The sequence below is a fragment of the Rutilus rutilus genome (genome assembly GCF_951802725.1).
Source record: "Rutilus rutilus genome assembly, chromosome: 6".
NCBI lineage: Eukaryota > Metazoa > Chordata > Actinopteri > Cypriniformes > Leuciscidae > Rutilus > Rutilus rutilus.
Genome location: NC_140214.1, coordinates 18,991,468 through 19,019,297, shown reverse-complemented (window position 1 = coordinate 19,019,297; position 27,830 = coordinate 18,991,468). Strand labels below are relative to the sequence as shown.

The following is a 27,830-nucleotide window of genomic DNA, read 5'->3' as shown; positions in this document are numbered from 1 at the left end:
TATCAAGTACATAAGAATTGTGATACTTGGTGCCACAGTGTGACACTCTTGTCCCAAAAAGTATTGCTATACCACAATACTCAATATGTTGTCATTTTTCCCTGTTGCGGTTAAAGTGAGATTTGGCAGGTGGGGGAACCCTCAAATTTTGTGTAGGTGCAAGTTGGTTCCCCCACCTGCCAAATCTCACTTTAACCACTGTGTGTGTTGTCAGCCACCTCAACATGTGAAGACACAACAGAAATATACCACTAAGTTACATTAACATCCTTTAAACTGCGCAACACATAATTCATTCAGAGTGATATATCCTCACTCACTTATCTTGAAGACAATATATGCAAGGCAGAAGAATCTGAGCCCATTACCGCCTCATCCGACATCAAACCCTGTTTTCAGGTCATGTTGTCCGCGGCTGTGTTGATCATTGTAAAACAAAGCACGAGCGCCCCCTAGTGTTGCATATAGAGGTTGCTGGGATCTCACCACTTTGCTTTCAACAAAAAATGGATACCATACGATTAAAACTGTTTTACAAGCAATGTGCATAACATTTTAGACACTTATGTGTGCAACTTTCATGTGGCTCAAATGAAAAGCTTGAAGCAATTCAATAATTCAGAACGCTTCGCATTTGATGGGCGTTAGTTTTTCCCGATTAGTGTTGCCTGGGCTTTACGTCGATGAGTAGTCAATGGGTTGATTAGTGATGTCTGGGCTTTTCATAGAAACGCCTTCCTGCCAGAGCTGTGCTGGTTTCGCCGCCGGTTGAGTGGTGTGTTCGTGTGTGGGTTTTACGTTTTGATCATATATACTTAGTTTAAATTTAATATTTGCCACTAATTATAAATAATGGGTAAGAAAGAAGAGGAAGAGATCATCCGGATTGCAAAGAAGATGGATAAAATGGCACAGAAGAAGAACGGGGTGAGGTGTTTTGTCATGAATGAATTCCCTGCCTCGGACTAGACGAGGCTATACATAGCAAGCTAACCGCTACATATTAAGAATAACTAATTTCATCATCTACAGCGAAACTGGCGAACTGTCTTGTGAATAGGTTTAGTGGTTAATGTTCAAGTGTGTGCTGTATATAGTGGTTTAGTTTACTATTTAAGAAACTCAACGCTTAGCGGGAAAGTTAGCAACATTAGCCGCTGTTAGCGCGGATAAATACACGGGGTCAGTCAGCGGGAGGCAGTAATGCAACTGATTTCATATCGAATACAAACTGGATAAAGACTCTTGTTTTATTATATACTTTTAGAAACCAATTGAACGCAAGGTTTTATCCAGATCCAGAAGTGAGTAAAAGTGGGATAATTCGCAAAAGTTAGGCTACAAAGTGACTACTGTTGACGTCTATGTAAACATGCGCATGTGTCATTAAAGTTCCCATACTGTGTCTATTAAAGCATCATAATGAAGTGCATTTTGGTAAGTCGTATTTTTATTATCAATAGGTTGGTGCACTGGACTTATTAAAGGAATTAAAGAATATACCCATGACCCTGGAGCTTCTGCAGGTATGTTTACCTTGTTTACTGCACGCCGTTCTCGCTTCAGTACTCAAGTATATGTAACGAGAGATTTCCTCTGCTTTTCTTATAAACAGTCCACGAGGATCGGGATGTCGGTCAATGCCATCCGCAAACAGAGCACAGATGATGAAGTGACCTCACTGGCCAAGTCCTTGATCAAGTCCTGGAAGAAGTTGCTCGGTAAATAACATGACGTTTTAATGTGAAAGTATGTATGTATGAAGTTATGCTGAGGTTCTCACAGGTGAGTAAATAAACAAGTGTATTTTATCACATAAATTATGATCATCATCTACTAATGTTTGACAACCAGACAATTTCCAAGTATTGTATGGCTTAATTTACAACCTAGAACTACACATCATTTACAACCTACACATCATTTTACAAAAAAATATCTTTATTTTTTTGCTATAAAAAAAAAAAGACACTTGGTTTGATATTGTTATATAATGTAATGACATACACAGTGTGGCTTATGTGTCCAAATACTTTTGGGGGCTTGTGTGTATAATATAATGTATAACAGTGTGTAAGCATACATTGTGTATAATTCAAACTTCTCATTCAGTTATTTAACAATAATATAACTTACTATGGGTTTTTGTTGTTGTAATACCACTAATTGCCTGTATGTGGTAGCAACTGCAGGTTTCCTTTTGTACAATGTCCCAGATATATATAAATTATTTCTGATCATTTGTAGCACTACACTTATGAAATGACTAAAGAGTGGTTTTGACATCCAGATGAACCTGCTGCGGATAAGAATTCTGAGGAGAAAAAGAAGGAACGCACAACACCGGTAGTCTCACCGTCGCAAGCCAGTCCGGAGCCCAGAGAAGAGAGGTACCAACTACATGATTGTGTTAATGTTCTTGAGATTATCATAAAATTAAATAATCATATATTAATCTTTTGATCTTTGGTCCTAAGTAAGGCTTTATAGTTCTAACTCTGACTTGCTCTTTATTAATTTTTCCTCTATCTCTTTATTATCTTTATTTCTTGTCTTCTCTCTCAGCTCAAGCAGTAATTCTAGCAGTAAGAGCGAGTCTGTCGATGTTACACCCAACACATTGATAGCCACTTTCCCACGAGCTCCAGGCACATCTGACTCAGTCCGTATCAAGTGCAGAGAGATGCTGTCAAGTGCTTTGCAAACAGGAGGCAAGTAATGGCAGGCAATTCTTCCACACACACATTTTTCTCCTTACTAAGTTAGCATATGGTGTCTTGCCAAGAGTATTTAGACTTGTTACTAATTTTGATATCTTTCTGAATTATAAGTCATACATTTAGACTTGAATGAATGGTGCAAAATACATAGAATACTTTGATTAACAGTTATTCAATAGTTATTGGTGATTGATGATAATTGATTTTATATATATATATTAGGGGTGTAACAGTACACAAACATGATGGTTCGGTACGTACCTCTGTTTTTAAGTTACGATTCGGTACGGGTTTGGTACAGCAGGTGGAAATAAAATAAACACAAAATTGCTTTTATCTTTTTTTGTATTTAACCTTTTTTTAATATAAATTCAATTATTATTAATTTTCTTAAGGATAAAAAAAATCTTGGCTAATGCTGTAAACTATATAGAGAGCCCAAGTTAATTACATATTTATTTAAATATACATTGAATAATCAAGACATTTACTAACCTGCTGTCGACACTAAATGCCTGAAGTAAATGTAATGCTATGTGAGATATTCTTGAGCAGTTTTATTAATATCTTTCCGCATTTGCAACACTGGTTGAGAGATGTAAACATACTGATCATCATCTCCTCTTCTGCGCTTTTTACTGGTAGCAAACAGCATTGCATAACCGCGCGCGCCCTCCTTCTGGAATGGAGTGTTGATCGCCTGTGACTGACTATTCGTTGTGACTGCATGTGACGTCCGTACGGTTCGGCATGAATACGTGTACCGTTACACCCCAAATATATATATATATATATATATATATAGATATATAGATAGATAGATAGATAGATATAGATATATGCACACACACACATATGCATTGTGTTTTCTTGTTTTTAAATGTTTTTTTTTTTCTTTTCTTTTTTCAGATGATCACATTGCGATTGGCGCTGATTGCGATGAACTTGGTGCTCAGATTGAAGAATATATCCTTTTAGTATTCATCTTAAAAGTTATTATTGCTATTGAAATGTGTAGAGTCCACATATTATATATATTATATTTTATATTTCATTTTACTTGCATTTCCTTGACCAACTTACACGTATTTTTTCGGAGTTTAAAAATACTGACATGAAATACAAGAATCGCGTACGAAGCCGAATCTCCAATCTTAAGGACGCAAAGAACCCCAACCTGAGAAGGAACGTGCTGTGTGGGAATGTGAGCCCAGAGCGCATAGCAAAAATGACAGCAGAGGTGAGTAAACAGTGACACGGGAGTCTATTCACTTTGCCGTTTTATAATAGTTATAGGAACACGTTCTCTCAGAGGTGACCGTGTGGAAATCTAATTCCAACAGGAAATGGCAAGCGATGAGCTGAAGGAGATGCGTAAGAATCTGACCAAAGAGGCCATCAGGGACCACCAGGTGGCCACTTCTGGGGGCACCCAGACTGACCTGTTCACTTGCGGGAAATGCAAAAAGAAGAAGTGTACATACACCCAGGTAACCAGACAGTGTTTTATAATTATCTGTGTAGTTGATTTTTATAAATACGTTTTATAAACACAAATCTTTTTTATTAGGTTCAAACTCGAAGTGCTGATGAACCGATGACAACTTTCGTCTTCTGCACTGAATGTGGAAATAGGTGGAAGGTATGCGTTTCTTTTGATGTTTTCTATTGTTGTGCCCATTGATAACTTTATATTACCTACAAACATTATGTAATTAATTAACTATTAAATCTATTTCCACAGTTCTGCTGAAGTTGGGGGTTGTTCTCTTTGTTTGGAGATGTAGCTGAATTCCAGGACCACGTTTCTGTATCATTGATGACAATTCAATGGCGCACCTGATGTACAAAGGCCACAATAGATCCCATCAACTGTTTGTTTTATTATAATGGTCCACAAACTCATGTCCTGTGTTTTAACTTGACGTATAGCTAGGCCGTAGGCCTTTGGACTATGATCAATGTTGTCGGATTTCTGTTTTCTTTTACCATCATTTTTTATATTCGTAGATGAACATTTTGACAACATTCATGTTTAGATAGTTTTGCTTTTCCCTTATGAAAACCAGTCAAAACTATTTAATTTTCCTTGACAAACCTACCCATTTTAAAATAAAATACTTTTAGCGTATGTTTGCTTTTGGTAACGGCTCAAGAATTATTATTATTTTTTACCTTGTTTATTTGGAAGATACTTTTGAGTCTCTTTGTCACTCACTCTTTGAATTATACATATTTATATGCATGATCTACAAATTTCTACTGTGTACATGGCTTTTACTTTAAGGAGTAAAATGTTTTAAAGATTGAGGGCGAGTGTGATTTATACATCATTTTAACAAGACATCACATTACACATCTGAGACGATTGTCAATTTTTATTTTATTACTCTTAACAAAAATAATTTATTAGCAAATGGATAGTCTTAGATTAACGTCACCGTATTGGTTCTTATTGGGTGTTATTATTTTGAGGTTTTTGCAGTTACATTTATTGTTAAGATCCTTATGTTTAAGATTTAATGATTACAGGTCGCCGCCAATAGCCTCGTGGGCAGCGCGCCAACATATAGCGTAGTTGCGCTTCAGGCGTCCCGAGTTTGGGACCGGCTCGTGGACTTTTCCCGATCCCGCCCCCCTCTCTCCCTCCAACTTCGCTTCCTGTCAATTAACTGTCCTATCATAATAAAAGGTAAAAATGGCAAAAAAAATATATATATTTAATATAAAATTTAATTATAACAGAATTTTTCACTTTTAAAAAAAGTAAATAAAACTAATGCTTTTGGATCCACTTTTGGTTACACTTTATTTTAAGGTGTCTGTGTTACAATGTAATTGTACATTATGTACTGAGTAATAATAACTACATGTACTTACTATAGGGTTAGGGTTAAGATTGGGGTTTGGTTTAGGGTTAGTTGCATGTAATTATGCATCATTTATTGTTATTACTGTAGTAACTTATGTAATAAGGACACTAAAAATAAAGTGTTACCAATTATTTAGTTTGGTAGAGGTCATGTTTGCACTTTTTTTTCTGAGGACAATTTCTCAAAAGAAAAAACTAGGCAGGTTAAAGTGTTGCATTCTCCATTAACAAATTAATGATAATGTGTTGTAAAGAAAAAACAGCTTCATATCTGATCAGTCATGGCAATGTTACTTATGACGTCGGTAATCAATACAAAGTGGATAGTACTTGCCATTTGATGGTAGATCATATCGCTCAGTTTTGTGAATTTCTATCGCTCTCTTCTCAAATGATTTTGCTGTAATACCCACTGCCGCCTTGATGTCATAACAAGCCCCTTGCATTAGCAATGTCTCATCTGAATAACAAACAACCCTTTGGTGGTTGTTCTTGACGTCCTTTTGTGCATATGGAAAACAGGAGGTGATGGTTTAGCTCATCCTAAGACCACTGCATCTTTGCTCATCATTTACAGTAATTTAAGATGTTAAGGAGAGCAGCTTATCCATTCTTTAATTGGAAAAGATGTTTACATTATGAATGCTCTTTATGGATACACAAACTTTGCTCTTAGAAATGGCTAAATGGCGAGGACACTTGCTTCTAGGCTCTTTTGTAAGGTTCCCAGGTGCATCCTCTCCAGAGCAGAGAGAGTGAGTGGGCAGCACTGTTACACTCCACTGTAAATGGAGAACAAACAGAACCCCCTGGGGTTATTCTGAACATTTTGATTCATTATTGACATGTTAAATGGCAGATAAAGCCTGAAATACTGTCATTGTCTGTATACTTTATTTAATGTATATATTGTATAAATATGTAATGATTATTTACACAAAAAATTGTCTTGGACAAATAAGGGCACTGCATTTTTGTATAATTTTATTGGTAACAGTACAATACGGTTTCATTTGTTAAAATTAGTTAATGTGTTAACTAACATGAACTAACCATGAGCAATACTTTTTACAATGAGCAATGTTACTGTATTTGTTAATCTTTGTTAACGTTAGTTAAAACCAGAGAGGTGGACAGTAAAAAAGTACATTTACTTGAGTACTGTACTTAAAGGTCCCATGACATGGATTATTTTCTTATTTTATAATGTTTCCTGGGGTGCCTTTAAAATGTTAGTATGTTTTTAAGATAATTTCTTTAAATAATTTAGAAATAAAAGGCATTTTTCCTAGCCTGATTTTAGCCTCTGATTTGAACACTCTGTTTGAAGGGGCGTGTCTGCTGTGAGACTTCAGTGTAAACGCCCACTGCTGTGATTGGCTGACATGCTTGCATATGAAATAGCTAGCATTACATGTGGAACTCTCTCGAATACTTTTACTATTACAGCTATTATACGTTTTTACTATTACAGCTATCGAGATTAACGAATTGTGAGAAGTTTTTTTAAGTATTTAGATCTATTCCCATCACATAAAAGGTTGCAGCTGATGAGCATTGAGCAGATGACAGCCTGTTGATCGCGTGAATTAAGATCTTATCATTGAAATGCAGTTTCTGCAATCTTGTTAATGATTTCACCAATGCAAACATGAGGTAAGTACAGTAAGAGCTTCGTTGTGCAGCGTAACAGTGTCATTGATTTCATAACGAGTTTTGGCAAGTGTCCAGATAAACTCACGCTGTGTGATTGACAGCTTCGGGCGATTGGAAAGGTATTGTTCTTTGATCGCTTTCTGTATATATTTTAATCACAGTTTAAATAAGATTATTTTCATCCTTCTAAGAGAAACGATGTGAAGTTGATATTTTAGTCACTGGCTTGATTTACTGATGCATAAACAGTATTGAACGATTTTGAGAGAAAGATTATCTGTCTGAACTTGAACAATTACACATCAGAAATTCACATAACCCACTGGTTCTTCAGAGGCTCAGATGAAGGAACTAAAAAAATACTTTTGTGTTCATTTGTACATCCAAACACTGAGCAACTGCCATGCATCGCTCGTTTGTAAGCCATGATGTCTCTCGAGGAAAAACCAATATCGCGCTCGCGCAGCTCATTTTCTCATAGGCGGCCAAATTCTCTTTGCGGGCAAAGAAGAGAAAGGGGTGGTGACCTTTCCCCTTATGACAACATAAAGGGAAGATTCGCCCGTATGAGCTTTCATTTTCTCAAAAATACCCAGGGCTTGGTTTACACCTATCAAAATGTCTAGCCACTGGGGGACCATAGGCAGGCTAGGGAACTCTAAAAAAAACCTCATAAAGTGAAATTTTCATGTCATGGGACCTTTAAGTACACTTTTTGAGTATAATTTACTTGAGTATTATTTTTTCTGGAAACTTTTTACTTTAACTTCACTTCATCTGAAAGACAAATATCATACTTTTTACTCCACTACATTTCTGTCAAGGTCCTTGCGTAGAAATTAGAAACGTCAGTCAGCGGATGATTTTGGTTGCAGGGGTTGCATTTTGATTGGAAATGAAAGTCGGGTCGACGTCAGAACCCGATGTATGATTGAAGTCAGCATCCGACGTCCTGTTGACGTCAGAATATCGGATTGATGTCAGAACCCGACGTCAGATTTTGGTTGGAAATGAAAGTCGGGTTGACGTCAGAACCTGACTGATGTTGGTTTCTTACGTCAACCCGATTTTCATTTTCAACCACAATACAATGTCTGTCCAACGTTGGAGATGAACATGAATCTGATGTTTCTGATTCTGACTTTAACCTGGTTTTCATTTTCAACGTTTGGTTTGGTCTTCTAAATGTGAATTTTGTCATTGTTTTGGAACAAACTAGCTTATAGATAACATTAAGGCTAACATATTCATACTAAAAGCCAAACAACTTTAAATAGGGCACTATTTGAGGGAACAGCCATTTGGGTGTCCAAAACCATTGTGGACGTTATTGAGTGCACTTATTCAATCTCACATTCAATCCCACTACTGGAACTGTGTTCTAGAAATACATTTGATATTGATATGAGGGTAGGTAGGTAGGCAGGCATATATTCAGAGGCATAAGGTTAGTATTACATAGCCTGGAAATCCAGACCTAAATTTGAAAGATTAATGAGCAAATTCAACTTGTGCTCTCGCGAGAACTCTGGATTTCCAGGGTAAGTATTACATACAACAATGCAACAATAATAAAATAATGCATTGACATTTACTTTTTACTTTAGATACTTAAGTACTTTTAAAAACGAGTACTTCTGTACTTTTACTTAAGTAAAAATCGGTCTTTACAACTTTTACTTTACCATTCTGACCATTATCTGTCTGTACTTTCACTCAAGTAAGGAAGTTGTGTATTTGTAAACACTCTGGTTAAAACAAAATAAAGCTGTTCTTTGTTTGTTCGTGTTAGTTCACAGTGAATCAACTAATGTTAACAAATTCAACTTTTGATTTTAATAATGTATTAGTAAATGTTGAAATTAACATTAACAAAGAATAATAAGTATTGTAGAAATATTGTTTATTCTTAGTTCATGTTAACTAACTAATGAAACCTTACTGTAAAGTGTTAACATTGTATTTTTGGAATTTTCTGGCTTTATTTATTGAACAATATTGGTCAGTTTCACAGACAAGGCTTAAACTAGTCCCAGACTAAAATGCATGTTTGAGCTGTTTTAACTGAAAGCAACTTGCACTGACATATCTTAAAATATGTCAATGGCATCGATTTGTCGCAAGATGCACAACAGTAATGTTTTTGTTTTTTTTCTCAGGCACGTTTATTTAAACTACTTAAATGTCCTCCTATTGAACCAAGGCCTAATGCTTGTCTGTAAAACCGGGCCTATGAGTAGGGGTGAGAGACCCCGGATGGATTCGAACCTGAGTTCCCATGATCCCACAAGTTCATAAATCTGCTATTTCGCAGCTTTGACAACAACCACGCGTTTTAAAATTATTGTGCTTTATTATATCTTAAAGATTCCAAATGCCCACAAATCATTATTTTTCTCAATTCAATAAAACAAAAAAAACTAAAAAAATCTGATTACTGTAAACATTCACATATTATTAATCAAAAAAGTATTATAATCGTTATGTAAACTGATTGGAAAATAACACTTTTTTGTATACTTTACAGAACAACAACAAAAAAGAGAGAAAGAAAGAAAGATTTATAGGCAGTATAACTCCAAACCATTGGTTTAGATTGTGTTTGAGGTTGATCTATGTGGTGAATCCATTAGCTCAAATTGCACGTATCAATTGCACATTTCATATTAAGTTAGTCTAAGACAAGTAGAAGCACCACCATGAAATACATGTTGGTAAATGTACATCTGGACTCAGATCAACAATCTTAATGAATTGTCCCGGACTAACCGACAAACAGACCTACTTCCTTAGACGTGCGACTTCAGCACTTGACAAAACCAATGGAGTTTACAGGCAACTGAAGTGCAATAGTTCAGTTCAGAAGTCACCGTGCAGGACAAGTCATCTCATGAATTGATCAAAGGCCCAGTGTCTACGTACTGTGTGTGGCAAGAGTTTAAATCAACTATTGCCAAAAAAGAGATGCCACAAAATTGAATGTCAAGGCACTTCCCCGAGTGAGGATCTTGTCTTTGAGCGACATGAAAGTCAGGCAACAAAGTAATTCACAGAACTAAAAGTAAAAACTTGGCAGCTCCAATTCTAGTCAGTTGTATTGGAGAAAAAACTAATCACACAGTTTTACTGGACTTGGCTGCTTTGGTGTCATCTACTTATGAGGGTGCTAACAATAAAACCTGCACCTTTCCATTCAGAACACATGTTTAGATCTAAAACACATTTGATACTGTAGTAAAATGCCTGAATGTTACATCTCTTCTATTAGAGGTCATTCGTAAAAATATTACTACCTCTAGATACTGTACACAAATGAGTTGAGTACATGCAAGGAATACTTGACATGTCCAACCATTTCTTAGCTGCTCATTTTGGGCGCAGCATGGGAATAAATTAATGCAATGATACACAGAAACACTTATGGGTAAATAATATTTCTGTAAATAAATTCTTGATATTTTCTAGCAGTACAAAAAGCGGAGCAAATAATAATATTAAGCTGTCTGAGATATGCTATTTGATTTTAAATACTGATTTTCTTTATATCTATTTTCTTATCCATGGCATTTGTACATTTTCTAAACTAAACTAATATATTTCCCCTTTATTTCATATGAATATTTTTTCTGATAATTGTGATTTCTCATTGGAGATGCCAAGTCATTATAACAGGGAGTAGTTAGAAAAGTAGCTGAAACAATACTGTGTACAACAGGGTATCCCGTGAGTAGAGCCGAAGTGTTGCCTTGACTTGAGCTTTGATTCTCATACGCATTTTCATTAACGGGCAATACTTGTTACCCATAATTCCCTTTTCTTTAAATATTGTAACACAACAAATGTAATACAAATTCATAAATATATCTACTGTATATACTGTCTATAGCCCACAATTTGTATCACATCTTCCTTCAAACATTGATACAAAAAAAGAATTCGAAAGAATAAAGAAAAACTTTCAAACAAATCAAATAGACTGTTTTCTTAAAAACATCGAAACGCACTGGTAATCCTTTGGAGCATCTTTTTCTATGCTGATCTGTAGCAGTACTTGTGGTGTTGAGCCCTCAGGAAATTTGAGACTTTTTTTTTTTTTTTTTTTTTTTTAATCCAGTGACCTGGAGACCTGAGCGTCTTTTTTCAGGTACAGATCGATATAGCAGTAAAATCCCTGCAAGGACCCACGCTGAGGTCCTTTTAAACATATTCTACACAAGAAAAGCTAACAAACAAAAGATAGGGAGGGGGCATTTAACCGGGATCACAGAGATCTATGATTCCACCGACAGCTCAGAGACTGTCTTAAGCATGTTTTTGTAGGCTGGGGAGTTCATGAATCGCGGATACGAGTCTCTTTGCATTAGAGTGTATATCTGGAGCTGGGCGTCGTCAAACGTGTGGGATGTTGGCTCCAGCATATTCCTGTTTATAACCTCCCGAACTCTAGAGTCGAGGCTCACCTGAAAAAAAGCGCACACAAAAATGAATCATTATACAGGAAATGCGATTAGGCTCTTTCTACACGTGCTGATGCGTTCACACACCTCTTTGGGTGAGAGAATAGAAATGTAGTCTTCATAAATTATCCGCGCCTTCTCCTCGATGGAGCTTTTATTGGTTTCCTTAGTAAATTCCTCGCAGGCCAACCAGAAGAGCATGTTTTCCTCACTGAACTCGGTGCGCAGAAACTGCCGGAAGGCACTTCTTCCAGTGGGGCATTGCATTAGTTTGTCGAAGGATTGCCCCCACAAGTGTATCTCCTCCGCAGTCGGTTTCGGACTGCCAAAAAACAGAGAAGTCTTAGTCAGTTTTGGCAACAAAGGTCTCAGTAACCTCAGTAAATGTTTTCTCTTAGGAAATACTCATGTAATACAAATATTTTAGGTGTAATTTATCAGAAAGTTGTATCTTGCAGAACTAAAGTAATACATTTAAAAAAAAAAGAAGAAAATTTTAGGTTTAATTTCTCAGACAGTTGCATCTTGCCGAACTGTAGTCATTTATTGAAATAAAAATAAAGAATATTTTAGGTGTAATTTCTCTGAAAGTTGCATCTTAGAACTATAGTAATTAATTCAAATAAAATAAAATGATGTTTTAGGTGTAATTTCTCGGAAAGTTTGAATCTCGTAGAACTATAGTAATTCATTTAAATAAAAATAAAGAATATTTTAGGTGTATATATTTCTCTTTATTTCTCAGAAAGTTACATCTTGAAGAACATGTAAATAAAAATAAAGAATATTTTAGGTGTAATTTCTTAGAAAGTTGCATTTCGCTGAACTATAGTCATCAATTTAAATAAAAATAAAGAATATTTTAGGTATAATTTCACAGGAACTTGCATCTCACAGAACTATAGTAATTCATTTAAATATAAATACAAATCTAAAACGCAACTTGGCAAACAATTTGGATTATGAAGCTATAAAAGCCTTTTTGGTTTCAATTTTTAAATATTTAACAGAAAATGCTTGTATTTTTTCTTTTACAGATAAATATCAAATTACACCCATTTAACAACATTGTAGCTATCAAAGATGTCCATTTTTTTGTTTTGTTTTTTAACATAAAAATAAAGTGTAAGTTACATTTCTTTTGTAGTTTTACTCAACCTCTTCCAATAAAAAGCAGGAATGACTGACCTTTCCTCGAAGTCTGCATTCTCCTCTGTTTTAAAATCATACGAGGCTCTCCGGTTCCTCTCTTCTCTGTCTTCATTCCTAACAGTGAGACTGCAAGGTAGTAAACATATCATGATCCCAAGACACCTAACAGTCAGCATTAGGAAGCTTTGGAGTAGCTTTCACTTGCTCAATATTCAGTTAAGCACTGTTACTGGTGCTCATTATAAGCTCACAGCCAGGACGCCATGAGTTCTGCTGATTTGCAAAGCAGATGTCTTGGGATCTCTGACACCTCAGTGAAAATTGCATCATACTACATACATGCACAATGAGCAAAAACAGCATTTAAATCATATATGAGCCATATTCCAGGTGCATTTACTAGAGTAAACATAAGTAACAGTCTTGTCAGATGCAGTTATTGTCTTATAATAAGGTGATTTCCTGGCCCAAAACTAACCTTGTTAGATAAGATCTCACATTAGCAGTGTAAATTATGAAGAAAAAAACCTCATACCAGGAGCAGCTGCAGCAACAGCACCAACAGAAGCAGCAGGCGTTGGATCCACGGTTCCCCTGGCCGGGCAGCTCGCTCTGCGCCGGTGCTGTGGTGCCCGCCACCGACTCCTGCTGCACCGACATCTGCCTCTTTCGCATCTCCATCCGCTCTGATCCCATGGGCTGCAGGAAACAGGATGCAACTGAGACGGAGCCAATGCAACTGCAGCCACAGAGATCAACGGGACGATTTAATGGTTCAACAAGCAATTGTAGGGTGTAGATATCAAAGGAAGTTATTTTCCTCAAGTCCACTTAAACATTTTGTGGTTTCCAATGGAGAAAATAATGCTTTTATACAAGCTGCGCAGGAGAAAAACAAAGGTCGGTCAACCAAATATGCACAAAAGTGGTTTCCATTAACTGACTATGCTGGAAAATAAAAGGATGGAACGGCAACCATTAAATGCGCACATAGATTAGGTGAACAAGACACGCTTTAACTTGACCAGAAACCAAAATGTCCTAACATGTCACAAACACTAACATGACCTAACATGTTATGTCATTCTTATCTCAGAATGCTCTCTGCATCTGATTTGAATACATGTATACTTCCCATTCATAAACATTGGCCATAATGTGAAATTACGCACCAAGTGGCAACATTTTTTCTAGATTTCCATGTGGGAAAAGTACTAGGGTTTTTTTATTTATAAAAAAAGTTCAAACTTTACATCTAATAACTGATGTATTCCAGTTTCTTCCATATCTGAATCATAAGCATGTTGATGAAATAGCTTATTATCACAAGACAGGCTAATTATCACATTCAGTGTTACAGTGCTTCTCATTCTGCAAACATGCTTAAGCCAACAGCACAATAAATTTAGACGTGTTGCCATGTGGGTGGGTTTTCTCTATTTCTTCAAGCTTTGGTGTCTGTACTGATTTAAACAACATTACTTTGGGGCTCAAACAAACCACGCCGTTCATGGATAACAAGTGAAGGTTATTTGAAGCAAATGTATAGGGTCCTGAATTGAGTTATCTTTATAAATGCATGCTAATGAGAGTTATAATTATTATTGTTTTAATCTTACTAGATCTTGCTGTGTTATTTCCAAAGAAATTGTGGCATCAAATTCTGAGCTGGAAGATGTTGGAATATTTGGGGGTAGGAGGAGGGGGCGCATCACGCTTTCTAGCTGCAGTCGGATCTCACAGCCGCGGTGCATAAGAAATGCTCGAGCCGTGATTGATGATAATAAACACGGGTTTAAAACACACAGACATACACATTTACGGAGTATTTCGTCTCCTTCATTTAACGACTGGCCAACGTTGATGATTAGATTGGCTGACAGAAAAAAGCCTGATATGGTCTGCTTCATTTCATCGAAGCAGAATTGACGAAACAATGAATATTATAGTTTTAAATATGAATCGCATCCTTTAAGATGGGGCACACGCGAAAAATAAAAAGACACCGCGCATTCTACTCTCGTGAAAAGCACACACAAAAAAAAAAAAAAAAAAAAAACGTAAAGGACTAACAGAATTTCCATCGCATATCCTCGCATTGCAAAAGTGCCACCATGAAGCACAGCTCCAATATCTCTTTATCGCCCAGGACAACCATCGAAAAGACATTTCTGTCAAATATGACATGCCATCTTTAACAGTCAAACTCAGATATCGTTTTATCCACAGACACCTTGTATATTAAAAACAACTTATGATCCCCATACTTACAATTTCACCATGTATGCCCAGAGATAAGAGATAGCTATTCTTTGCCTTGATTACATCCGTTGGCATAAGGATTTCTTAAAGACCGGCTGTTTGTGTCAATGCGCATGCGTGTCTCTCGCGAGCTGTGGCGAAGGTAGCGTAAATCCTCTGGATGTCACTGATTCATGATGCACATCTAACACAGTGAAATATTTTCATACACTCCTGGGAGACTACATGCGATTACTGACTTTAAAATTATTTATAAAACCAACGCGAAGCATTCGCATGTGGTTTAAAAAAACGATAGCCTACGCAATGTCGCAAACGTTAGGTCAATAATAAGTAAACGTTGATTCATGCAGATGGATAGCTAGGTTTAACACTGCCACCAATGAAATTATTGGTCATCAAATGCAGACCGATTGTGTCCCTGTGTGCCTCACTTGAGATGTCAATAACGTGTCGTAGAATGTGAATGACAGGGTTATGATGGACCATGGGCTTGAAAATGTGAGGAAGATCCCCGCCCTAAGCACGGTAACATCACACGGAGGTTCCCTTTCTCGCCAGGAACCAGGGCTTCCTAAGATTCACTTATGTGTGGTCGCCTGGTCGGGGAGACATAATAGATTAGGCTCTATAGCCTCTTGGATCGAATTAGTGTATCTGAATGTCACAATAATAAGCATTCACCAAATTCTCCAAAGAAAAACTAAATTATTCCCTATAAGTAAATTATGCTAAGTCTGTTAGGTTTAAAAAGCCAGAGAGGTACATTTTAAAACATTGTATAATACATATCTTGTGTGTATTCTTGTTTAGCTATAGCCTATGGAGATTAGAAAACGTTAACATTATTTGGTTGGACAAATCCTGACAGCAGAATGAAGGCGAATAGCAGCACCGATGGCTCTGTCCATGGTCCTGAAATTGCATTTTCTAGCAATCAAAAGCACAAATACTCCTCGTACAATGAAATCTCACATATCTAATTGTAACTCATTATGTTATAAGTTCGAGGACCATCGGCTGATCCTGATGAAAACTTTAACCGAACAACATGACGTATTAATTTGCTGACATAATTAGCAATTGCATACAGTCGTGATTACCATCTTTGCTGGTCTAGGGCCTTTATTTGTGATATAAGTGCATTACTGACATCTGCTGGAGCAGTGCGAGGAACTGCTGGGAAAAAAAAACTAATTTGAGCTAGACATTAAGACGAGCCTGTATTGCATATCAGAAATGTCGTATATTTAAAGCGCATGATGTACGATGAAACTAATTCATATCCATCGGAAATGCTTAGAAACGTGAAACTGTAGCTGGATAGATATAGCCTATATATAGACATAATGAGTGTAATGACATCCTACCACTGTGTGGGAAAGAGAGTGGGAGAGGCACAGCTCAATGCAAACGCTAGGTGGTAGTGTTTGAGCGCTTAGATCTATAGCCTATACCTTTCCCTCAAATAACATTTTACAGAGTTTACTTGCTATGCCTGCATATCATTTGCATCACGAAATACCATAAAATATGTTAATTATTTTAGTTTGCTCTATAGATTTTAAATTACTACCTGTTTTTAAGGAACGTTGGAAAAATATGTTCAAGTCTGAGACTAAATATATAAAAAAAAATGTCTCTTCCTCTCACCACACTGAGAAACAGAGAATGACAGGCCAAACAAGCACCAAGAACATTATCTTACAGTTTGTACACCTTCCAAAAATGCAAACAGTGGCTCAGGCTGCTGTATCCATGACAGATGAAAAGTTTTAATGCTTTAACAAACATTAGGTATCTGGAATTACACTTAAAATGTGTGTGTGTGTGTGTGTGTGTGTGTGTGTGTGTGTGTGTGTGTGTGTGTGTGTGTGTGTGTGTGTGTGTGTGTGTGTGTGTCTATGCAAACAGTAAGCTAGCCTTCCTGATGGAAATCGTAATATATAGACAAGAGAACATATAGCCTAGCTGCTTAGTTTAAAATGTGCTCACAGGTAGGGTAGGCAATTTTCGGAATAGCAATAGCAAGTTAGCTTTGAAAGCATGAGATCCCACCCTCCCTTCAGAGTGTTTCCAAAGCCCCGCCTTCTTCAAAACACATGAACAGTAAACAACACACACAGCAGAGTTTGCAAAGCCAAAGCTCACAATTTATGTCCTCACACTATACGGTCGTCGAGCTGCGACTTGACTACTCAAGGCCTGCATATGAAATATGAGCATCGTCAAAAGCATCAGCTATTGATATCCAGAGGATTTAGCATTTCCAATTTATGTATTAAATTATAATAATGATATTTTTTGGGGGGTTAGGCCTACTTTTATTCTTAAATTATTTTATTCTGATAGCACAAGTACATCTCGGAGACGTCTATTTGATGTCTTCATTTATTTTTAAAGGGTGGTGAAATGCCCCTTTTTACATTACGTAAAATAAAACTCTGTTGTCCGCAGAGTGTGTATGTGAAGTTTTAGCTCAAAATACCCCACAGATAATTTTTTACAGCATGTTAAAATTGTCCCTTTTTGAGGGTCAGTAAAAAAGTGTCGTTTCGTGTGTGTCCCTTTAAATGCAAATGAGCTGCTGCTCCCAGCACAGAGGGCAGAGCTTCAAGAGTGTGTGTGTGTGTGTGTGTGTGTGTGTGTGTGTGTGTGTGTGTGTGTGTGTGTGTGTGTGTGTGTGTGTGTGTGTGTGTGTGTGTGTGTGTGTGTGTGTGTGTGTGTGTGTGTGTGTGTGTGTGTGTGTGTGTGTACTTGTTTTCATGACAACTGAGGACATTTTTATGATAACACACCTGCAAATGAGGACACTCGGGAAAATACATGATTTATGAGGACATTTTGTTTTAGCAGCTCCGATTTCCTCACCTGACAAGCACTAAAATGTCAGAAACTGCTCTGCCTTTTATGTTTAAACTGGAGTCGGACAATGATGGAGAGGCTCAAGAAGAAGTGACAACATGTAGAATGCAACAGGACGTTTCTGAATGTTAGTTGATGAATTTATGTTTCTGATGTGTAGTTAACTATCTTCAAGTCTTTGATTAGCATATTTTGTCATGATAATCTATAAAATCGCTTGTGTGGGAACTGCTGTAAGATGCCTACAGACAGAGTGACATGCTATTGCATTTGTATTACGTACTGTACTGCATGTGAAAAGACAGATGCGACGGCTTGAGCAGACTCACAAATGTGCTCTACTACAACAACTCTTCCTCTTCTCAACATGGACCGCGTGTTCCCGGGGGCGGGGTTTATGTAAATTTTAGGGTTGGTGATGTCACTAACCCGGGAGGAATGTCCTGTAGTCCCTACCAGCCGTTTGTTGTAGTTCTTAAAAAACGATTTATTTTAAAGCAAATATCTTCCTTTGCTTTGAACTTTGAGCGTTGTAACTTTTCAGATGTTGTTTATGCTCAAACAGCAACATTACACACTAACTAAATTTAGAAAAGTGAAATCATAATCAACTACCCCTTTAATATTTTTTTTAAATAAATTGTTTATGTATTTTTACTTTATAAAGTAAAATAAACATACGGATTCCACTTAAGTCTAAAGTGTGAGTAATGCAACATACTGCTGATATTTTCGCTACGCCATGATGCACTACGCTACTTCCGAAGTCATAAGTTGCGCTTTAGTAGACTCTGTATGGCTGTTTGGCCGGAAGCTAGAATTTTCAATCATAGGCCTTAAAGAGCAGAGACCTGTAGATACCACCAGACAGCTGCAGATTCATTTTGGCCTTGATAGTGTTGCCATTGAAATGCATAAATTTGAGTCACGTATCGCTCCAAGTGTAACATCACAGGTTTCCATCTCTTCCAAATTACAGTAGTTATGGCGTGAACACAGCATAAGCATGTTGTTTTGGTTCAGAAGGAAATGTAAAAGATGGCTGCTGTTTTGGTTGTGGTGACTGGTGACTGATGTCTGCAAAGCATGAAATGTATGGAAATACATACGTTGACAGGCAGGTAGGACATTCGGACCGAATTCAATGATTGGACGAACATTTTATGATCCTGCGCCTTCCAGAGACGACGTATATATATCCTCCTGGGACCCAGGAATAGACTTTTGTCCACTGTAGTGGACATTATATTTTAGTGAATTTCTCTGACACCATACATGTCACATGTCACAACCTGGGTGTGTCCTGTAAAGAGCACATTCGGGGCTTTTCAGAGAAATGTTTGGAGTTTTCACCATGAAAACAACTTATCCCTGGTCTTTAAAAATGCCTGACATAATTTAGAGATCAAATGTAGCACTCTTATGGAAATATGATAATATATTCTAATTATGATTTAAATCAGACTACTTTTAAAATTGTATTTCATAAACCAACATCTCAGGAAAACGTTATGGGGTTTCAAATCAAAAAATGAGTTTCTGTTACAGAACAGGACATTGATTTCATAAATGTCCACTGTAGAGGACATCAGGACTTAAATCATGTTGATCCGGCATTTTAGGAGACACAGCAAGTGAATATGGAAATAAATTATACATCAATATTCTTATGAAATATTAGATATTATTTTTTAAAATGTTGCTAATTATTACTCCAGTTATTACACTTCTTTTTTCATTAAATGTTGCTCCAAGAACACATTAATGTGCACATTAGATACTGTGTATAGATACATTGCATTGAATGGGAATATAAATTTATGGCCATTTTACCCACATATTGCATAAAGTATCAATTCATTCTGTTATATCTTTCATAACATAGTTGAGAATCATCTTTATACAAATTTTAGTTAAAATAAATCCTGAAACCCCAAAATTTATTGGTGATTGAAAAAAAGATCCCATTGTTTTGTATTAAACAACTGAGTCCTGGTGTCCACTACAGAGGACATAGCATAACATTTGAATAAAATATCATTTTTCAAAAAAACTAAATTCTGATATTGCCTATGAACAGAAGCAACATGGCGAGAGTGTGCACAGCTAAGAGTCATCCACACCGGTAAACTTCATTGGCACGGTGCATATAGCTTCTAATTCATCTAGGCTGGTCTCAAAAATGTAAGTTCATTCAGCACCTTTTTGTATTTATAGTCTTTCAATCAGAGATCTAATCTTGTTTTAATTTCCACGATGCTACCAAACATACAATAATAAACCATTTATGCTTTTGATTACAGGAGGATTGCCTTCGTCTGTCCAACTAGCCACTGTTTTTCCTGGGTTTAATCATTCTGTTTTATTTTTCATTTCTTTGGATGTATGTGCGTACCTCGGAAATCTGCCACCACTGTTTTGGGCGGATCTGGAACTAGGTGGGTCTAGGGTGGAGGCCTGCTAGTGGTAGCCTGCTAACCTAAATGTTTTTTTTGTATGTTTGTTTGGCAATCATTATACCACCGTATTGTGCAATACTACCTGTGGCGGATAGTGCTTATTTTGCAGTGTTCACTAGTGTGAAGTGTGAAACGCCGTGTTAGTGTGTGTGTGTGTACAACCTATTTGCTGTGAAATGTCTCTTGCAGTGTTGGAGTGTGTGTATGTGAACAGTATTTATTTATTTATTCGACTTTATTCACTGTAGCCTATGTATTATAAGACTTTACACACTGTAACTCATCTACTATGAGACTTTATTCACTGTGACTTATTTATTGTAGAATTTCGTCCACTGTTACACTCTCAGGAAAAAAGGTACAAAAGCTGTCACTGTGGCGGTACCTTTTCAATAGGAACACCTTTGTACCTAAAGAGTGCATATTAGTCCCTCAAAGGTACATATTGGTAACAAAAGTGTACATATTAGTACCTAAATTGTACATATTTGAAGGGTACTGTCCCAGTGACAGCTTTTGTACCTTTTTTTTCTGAGAGTGTACCTACGGGGAACATTTGCTTATATATATATATTAAAGGCAGCCTACCATGCCTTTAATTAAACTCTCTAAAGGTGACATACAGCCACTGGGTTTCTTCAGAGTTATGAATTAAGACTCTATATAATATAATGTAATTAACTGTATTTTATTCAAAAGTATCAATAGTGTAGGCAATTTCTCATTTGACTGTTTATAAGACCAGCATTCAGTGACAAAGCATAGGATATCGTTAGCTCCCATGCATGTTATGAAAAGTGAAAGGTCTGATCTGAAATACATTCACCAATAGCAGTGCAGAACTGTTTTTTCTGACCTTTGAAACCGAGAACTCTCTAGGAGAGGAGAAGCTGATTTTAAGGTTCATGACATTTTTGAATTGATCTCCACGAAGGTCATTAGAGTTACTTATGTGAATTTAAGACATTCATTAAAAAATGCACCAGATGTCCACTGCTGTAAGCTTTAAGGCAAGTCAGGTCTGTTCTATCAAACTGTCTATGAAATCATCTAAGAGATTTTTAATCTTAAAATTAAAAGTTAATAGAAAGTGTTCCATTAAATGAGAACAAGATAGCGAATCGGAAACTGTCGTTTTTCCTCTGACATCATTAAAATAACTAAAAGAGACTGTCCTATTTCCATCCAACATGCTGAAGATGTCAGAGGGCAACTGTGTAGGGCTCAGTCTAGAAAAACCTGTCACATTTACTCAGATGTTTCACAATGATGAGTGCAATAGGTTATACTATAATCAGTACCGCCAATTCAGAAAAATATATATTTCCTGAACTTTTTTGTTTAGGTTCTGGAAAAGTCTGCCACCAAAAGCCTAAACACAAAACAATTTTAAAAAAAGAAATGGATTTTGCAAATCTGCAGTGTAGCTGTTGTGTCTGAACTCTTAAATTTACTTAAAATTGTATTTATTGTATTTATTGCAATCTCTTATAAGATTTATTTAGGGATAGTTCACATAAAATTGAAAATTATTCAATTTTATATCATTTACTTATTTACATTCCAGGTTTGTCTATACAAAGTCACTGGGGTACCAATGTTGTTTTGGACCTCACTGACTGTCACTGTATGAACAAAAACAATTGAAACCTTGTTTATATATATACACTGTTAGACTTTTCTGTAATTTCTACAGTTATTTACTTTAAATCCCCCAGTATTATACTGCTATAACTATTTCTCTTTACAGTAAATAACTGTGATTCCAATTGCATCATGGGAATTTTCTGTGACGTCTAACACCACATACAGAGACTTACTGTATTTTTTAAATTTGCTGTATACTACTGTATTTGACGTAACTGCCTCTCTGGCTGGCACCATTCCACCGTGCTTTTTATTTCCTAATTTTTGCCTTACACTGCGTGTCTACAACGCTATAATAGCCAGAGGCTGTCTATATTGGACACATTGAAGCGACCGGACCTTTAAATGCAAACCTGTTTATCCCTTGTAAGAACTAGCGCGAGCGCTTCGACTCGTATCGGACTACGTCTGAAATATAACGGCCGCGGCGCATCACTACACTGTCTGGGATTTGTCGTGTCGCGTCAGACAGACATCCAGTGTAGGTAATGGGGTCTGTCTTTTGTTGGATCGCGACGTTCGTGTCTGGCCCGGGGAAGAGACGGAATTCACTTCACCGCGAGAGAGATCAGCAAGCAAGGTAAAAAAAAAAAAAAAAAAAAAAAACATTCTGTGTATGTTGACCATAGACTGGCTGTTGACAGGATTGTGCCCAGTTTAACGTATGTTAACGTTAACGTTAGCTACTCGTCGTCAACATGGCGGTAACGACCTTTACCATGGTAAACTGAGCTAACGTTTCATTTTACACACTTTGTTAGATTATTGAATTGTCGAGTTAAAATATGCCAACGAGCAACGCGTTTACATTAACAATAAATGTGAATAAACTAATGTGAAATTCTGTTTATAGCCTAATGGCCTACTGATGAGAACCTTTATAGTTGTAGCATTAGTTTGCAAACTATACCATATTATAGTTTTTTTTTTTTTTATGGAATTTAATATTTACTTCCATTTTTGTGTTTAAAGGCAACTGCAACAAAGCGCCAATTCGCGCCAGTGACTTAGCAAGATTCCAGAGGTAGGCCAGCCCATCTGTGATATATTTTGATATAAGTTTGCTGAAATGATTAGCATACGCTATGTGAAAATTGCTTTTGAGCCACTGGTGCAGACTAGGTAGCTTACAATATCTTATAAAATCTCTATAAAATTGGCTAACTTTATATCAAATAAGTGACCTTTGCATTATGTCTAACTTTATTACACAGCAAATGAACCAATCAGAAGATGGACCATTGTCTTTGTTCAGTCTCACTCGATTAAATGTATCCAGGTAAGCACTGCAGTAAAACTCTCACTAATTCATTCAGACCAAATCTAGCATTCTAAACAACTTAAGTTTATATTTTTGCATTATTTTTATATTTTATTAGCCAGAAGACTCTACCATTGCAGTTCCACCTGACTAGGAAGGTCCTAATATCAGCGCACAGGTGGGTTAACTACTTTAGGAAGGAGAACGATCATCACACAGTGATTTCTTGCATGTATCTTACTGTGCATTTGTCTCAAACAGGTACTCCTTCACTGCAGACAAGCTGAAATGGGCTAAAATCATCAATTTCAGTCGTTCTTTCTATGGATCTCAGCATTTTTGGACAGAATTTAGGATTTGTAAGTATTAAAATTTAATCTGGCATAATTTAATTTAGTTCTTTTGTATGCTATTTATTGACAAAAGCTGTTTACAAATATATATTCTTAAGTTTTTGTGAAAATAATAATAAAAATTAACAAAAAATGAGGTTAAAATTAATGTGACACTAATATCTCTCTCTCTCTCTCTCTCTCTCTCTCTCTCTCTCTCTCTCTCTCTCTCTCTCTCTCTCTCTCTCTCTCATATAGTTTTGGAACCGGGATCTCCTCTGAAGGACTGAGTACATTTGTGTTTGTGGGCACGCATGCAGACCAGGGAACACTCTGATGTTGTCAATCAAGTTCTGAACAGGAACCAATCTTTGGAGAAGTTCATTTATTCACAAAGGTGGACAAAAACATTGTGTTGACTTTTTAAAGATTATTTTGATGATGACTTTTACTCCTATGCTGTAGAAAAGATGGAGTAGACAGTCAAACATTGATAATAATAAGAAATGACTTCTTTCAAAAACATTACGACACTTAAATACTTCTTTTGGCCACCAGTGTACATGAATCCAACACATGTTTGGAAATAAGTGAAATTATTTTTAAGGTGGGGTTATGTGTCATGTATTGTGAAAAGAACTGTGTTTTGTCCTGTTTTGGACATTTCCTTTTTGAATGCTTAAAAATGTAGTAATATTCTGAAGTTTTATGAATGTAATGGTTGATATTTCATTATAATACTTGTATAAGCTAAACAACCAATGACTCTACATTCATTTAGTCAAATGCTAATGTTTTGTTTATGGTTTTATGTATGTTTTCAAAAATGTTTGCAGTGAAGGACAGCACATAATGTGTTAATTTAACACGTTTACACATCTTTGTGCGAACCTCTCTGACATATTTACTTTGTTAAAATCATTAACACAATGAATGAGTTAAAATTAACAAAAAAATGTTGTCTCTAAACTCACCCATTAATGTGTACAAATTTCACACATCATTTCCAGCATTGGCATGTTTATTTTGTGATATATATGAAATGTTTTAAATAAAAAAAATGGTATTTTGTGATAACTTTGTCTAATTGGTTTGTATGAAAGTAGTACTTATGTAGGATAAAAATAAAATTAATCATATATCAAAATTATCAAATCTAATTTATTTTTAGTACAAATAAAAATAATTACAGTAGTGTACTGATTAGCTTAGTTTTTACAGTAATGCACTGTACTGATTAGCTTCGTTTTTACAGTAATGCACTGTATTACACAAAACTGAAATACGGTTTGGTACTGTAACTCTTAATTACAGTAACTTACTGGCAACAGTGTTGCCAGTAAGTTACTGTAAAAAACCCTTGAAAAGTCTAACAGTGTATATATATATATATATATATATATATATATATATATATTACATGATATAATATATATATAGGCCTATATATATATATATATATATTCTATATAATATATATACATATATTACATGATATTATATAGAGTCTTAATTCATAACTCTGAAGAAACCCAGTGGCTGTATCTCACCTTTAGAGAGTTTACTTAAAGGCAGGGTAGGCTGCCTTTAATATATATATATACATATATAGAATTTTGGAATTAGGAAGGAAGGAAGAAGAAAAAGAAAAAGAAAAAGAAAAAGAAGAAGAAGAAATTCATAGGTTTAGAACACCATGAAGTGAGTAAATAATTTCATATTTTTGGGATAAACAATCACTTCAAAAGAAAAAGACTTTAGTGCAATACTTCAGCAAACTAACACAGATTGAAGAGCCATGTTCCTATAAATAGAAACAAGTTATGTATGCACACATTCAATGAAATCTGTTTTTTTATTTTTTGTTGATTCAAGGAAGTCTGTTTTTTTTTTTTTTTTTTATTAATATTAGCATAGCTATTTCCACAGCATGAAGGTTACAACATTATAATGCTCATGAAAACTTTTGTTAACTCTACAATAAGTAAGCTATAAGCTACCGCAAAAACGGAAGTTCAAAGACAAAACCCTCTGGTGTAGCTATAGCCTAGGTTCTCTCAAAGGTATTTTTCCTCATTATACAGCATCAAATGGAGTTTTTCCTTCTTTGCCACAGTTGTCTTTGGCTAGGGACTAAAGATATAAGTATTATGGCCACTGGAAGGCAAGCCTGCAACCGTAAGCCAAAAAGGCGTAACAGCTAAAGCTTGCACTGCGGCTTTGTAGGTATGCAGTGAAGGAGACAAGGCCGTTTTTTTAATCGATATCAGTGGAGGAGAGGCTTCACTGCGCTGAATAAACAGCTTTTGTGAGGAAATATTGTAGCTTATCATTTAATGAATCAACATCCTTTTCTCTAATCTTCAGCATGTTTTACTCTAAACAATACTTTTTTTTGGGAACTAGGCTATATGTAGATTTTACCTTGATAAAAAAAATTAAAAAAAATTTTAAGAGGCAGAGTTGGAAATGTTGGTACAGGTAGGACTTATTTACAGCATTGAGTGATGTATATTGTCTAAAGAAAATAAACAATATAGATGTTTTCGTTCTTTGGCTTTCAAGTTTTACCAATTATAATATAAGACTTGAATGGCTATGACTGGGATGCACTATGATGCTGATATGCATAAATGAATAAAGAGAACATTTATAATTTAACTATAAATATTGTATTATATTGTTGTGTAATGAAAAAATAAATTCTCTTTTTGGCTTCCAAGTTTCAACAAATAAATTAGACTTGAATTGTAATGATTTATGACAGTTAATATGCCTAATAATGATAACGCTTTTTAGTGAATGAAGTTAAACAAAATATGAAGATTTTAATAAATAAATGTATTCTTTCTATGGCTTCCAGATTTCAACAATTCATTTACAATTAGGCCTACATTTAGCACTGAGATGAATGCCCCATAAATCAGTTTTTTAATGAACAGATTCAAATTTAATCTTAAATGTGGTTTTATGCACACTGTAGTGACCAGTTAAAGCACATTCCACAAACATGGCGTGTAACGTAAACTGTTACTGTTATAAAACTGTACGCTGGCTACTGACGTCACTGCCATTATGTGATGCTGTGGTGCCTCGCGTGATCCAAGTTAGCAGTTATGTTTTCCAATGTTAAGAGCCACACAGACCCCCAGGTGGGTGATATATGACTAAACCCTATTATGTGTCCTTTTAAATATGGCAGTGAAAAACATCACATAATATTACATTTGTCACTACACAAACTACACAAATTCTGAATTTTTTATATCACATTAAGCAACTTCAATTACTAACTTCAACTGACTCTTATACGTAGCCTACTGATGTACCTGAATGTATATGGGATCCATTGATCTGTCCTCCGTGTTTTCATTCTCGTCCTCATTTTCATAACTTCCTGTCGCTAAGTAACCCTCGTCGTGCCGACAGGCCAAGAGAAGATGCCGTAGCTGTCCCCACATCAAGTAAGGAGAAAGCTGAACACTCTGTTCCACAGAAGAGGGCCAGACCTCCCACTTCAATACGATTCTGTTACATGGCATTCCTCACCTAAAGCCTTTCCATGTTGTCAAAGAAACATCATGTTCACAAAGATCCAAAGCCATGGGATTTCTCATGATCCATGGCAGTTTCACATATCTGGTAAGCAGGTACCTTAAAAAAGACGCTTAAACAGAAGACAACAAGTGAGAACAGCACTCGGTGAGCAGGACAGAAAAGGGATTACACTTGTGCATGTCCCATCGAGTCTGATCCCCTAGTGGTTTAGTGCACTTCAAAGGCTTAGGACAGATTAAACACAGGATGTGTGTCGTTCACAGCATGATTATGTGGTGTGAGCAATGTTTGGAATAAATTAGATGCATTTTTAGAGTTCAATGTATATGAGCTTCACCAGTCAAATGTGGTTGACTTTAATACACTCTCATTCACTTTAATGCACTCAAATTGTGTAAATTAAACTAAAAGTCAAGTGAATTAATCTATTTTCATAAAGAATAGGCTATACATTTTATAGTAATGACAAGCTAATTTATCAGGTAGAAATCGTAAATTAAAAAAATCATTATCCAGAAAACCAAGAATGTCTGGAAAGTCCAAATATATATACATAAAGTAAAATAAAACAAAAATAGTGGGATCCCTG

The 27,830-nt window shown here is 35.9% G+C and overlaps 2 protein-coding genes and 1 long non-coding RNA gene across 6 annotated transcripts; 2 read left to right on the top strand and 1 right to left on the bottom strand.

Annotated features, from left to right (window-relative positions):
* The first annotated feature begins 719 nt into the window (after positions 1 to 719).
* tcea1 (transcription elongation factor A (SII), 1) lies at positions 720 to 5,030 on the top strand. The gene is made up of 10 exons (XM_084411000.1): positions 720 to 927; positions 1,464 to 1,526; positions 1,616 to 1,721; positions 2,291 to 2,390; positions 2,566 to 2,711; positions 3,630 to 3,686; positions 3,806 to 3,960; positions 4,064 to 4,210; positions 4,291 to 4,362; positions 4,465 to 5,030. Exons 1-10 carry the CDS (start codon positions 853 to 855, stop codon positions 4,471 to 4,473), a joined length of 930 nt encoding a protein of 309 aa, XP_084267126.1. The 5' UTR covers positions 720 to 852; the 3' UTR covers positions 4,474 to 5,030.
* Positions 5,031 to 11,333: 6,303 nt separating this feature from the next.
* rgs20 (regulator of G protein signaling 20) lies at positions 11,334 to 27,450 on the bottom strand. 4 transcript variants are annotated; one of them, XM_084411254.1, is made up of 5 exons: positions 27,013 to 27,450; positions 13,393 to 13,556; positions 12,894 to 12,971; positions 11,793 to 12,027; positions 11,334 to 11,708 (listed from the first exon to the last, which is right to left on the bottom strand). In XM_084411254.1, the coding sequence occupies exons 1-5, from the start codon at positions 27,223 to 27,225 to the stop codon at positions 11,520 to 11,522; spliced, it is 879 nt and encodes a 292-aa protein (XP_084267380.1). In that variant the 5' UTR covers positions 27,226 to 27,450; the 3' UTR covers positions 11,334 to 11,519. The 4 variants fall into 4 exon arrangements, with proteins under 4 accessions (XP_084267380.1, XP_084267379.1, XP_084267382.1 ...); XM_084411253.1 differs by having other exon boundaries at positions 12,894 to 12,983; positions 27,013 to 27,434; XM_084411256.1 differs by lacking the exon at positions 27,013 to 27,450 and adding an exon at positions 15,129 to 15,516.
* LOC311291262 lies at positions 23,372 to 24,368 on the top strand. Its single transcript, XR_014627534.1, has 3 exons — positions 23,372 to 23,529; positions 23,613 to 23,710; positions 23,942 to 24,368. It is a non-coding gene; the product is annotated as an uncharacterized lncRNA (long non-coding RNA).
* Positions 27,451 to 27,830: the final 380 nt, after the last annotated feature.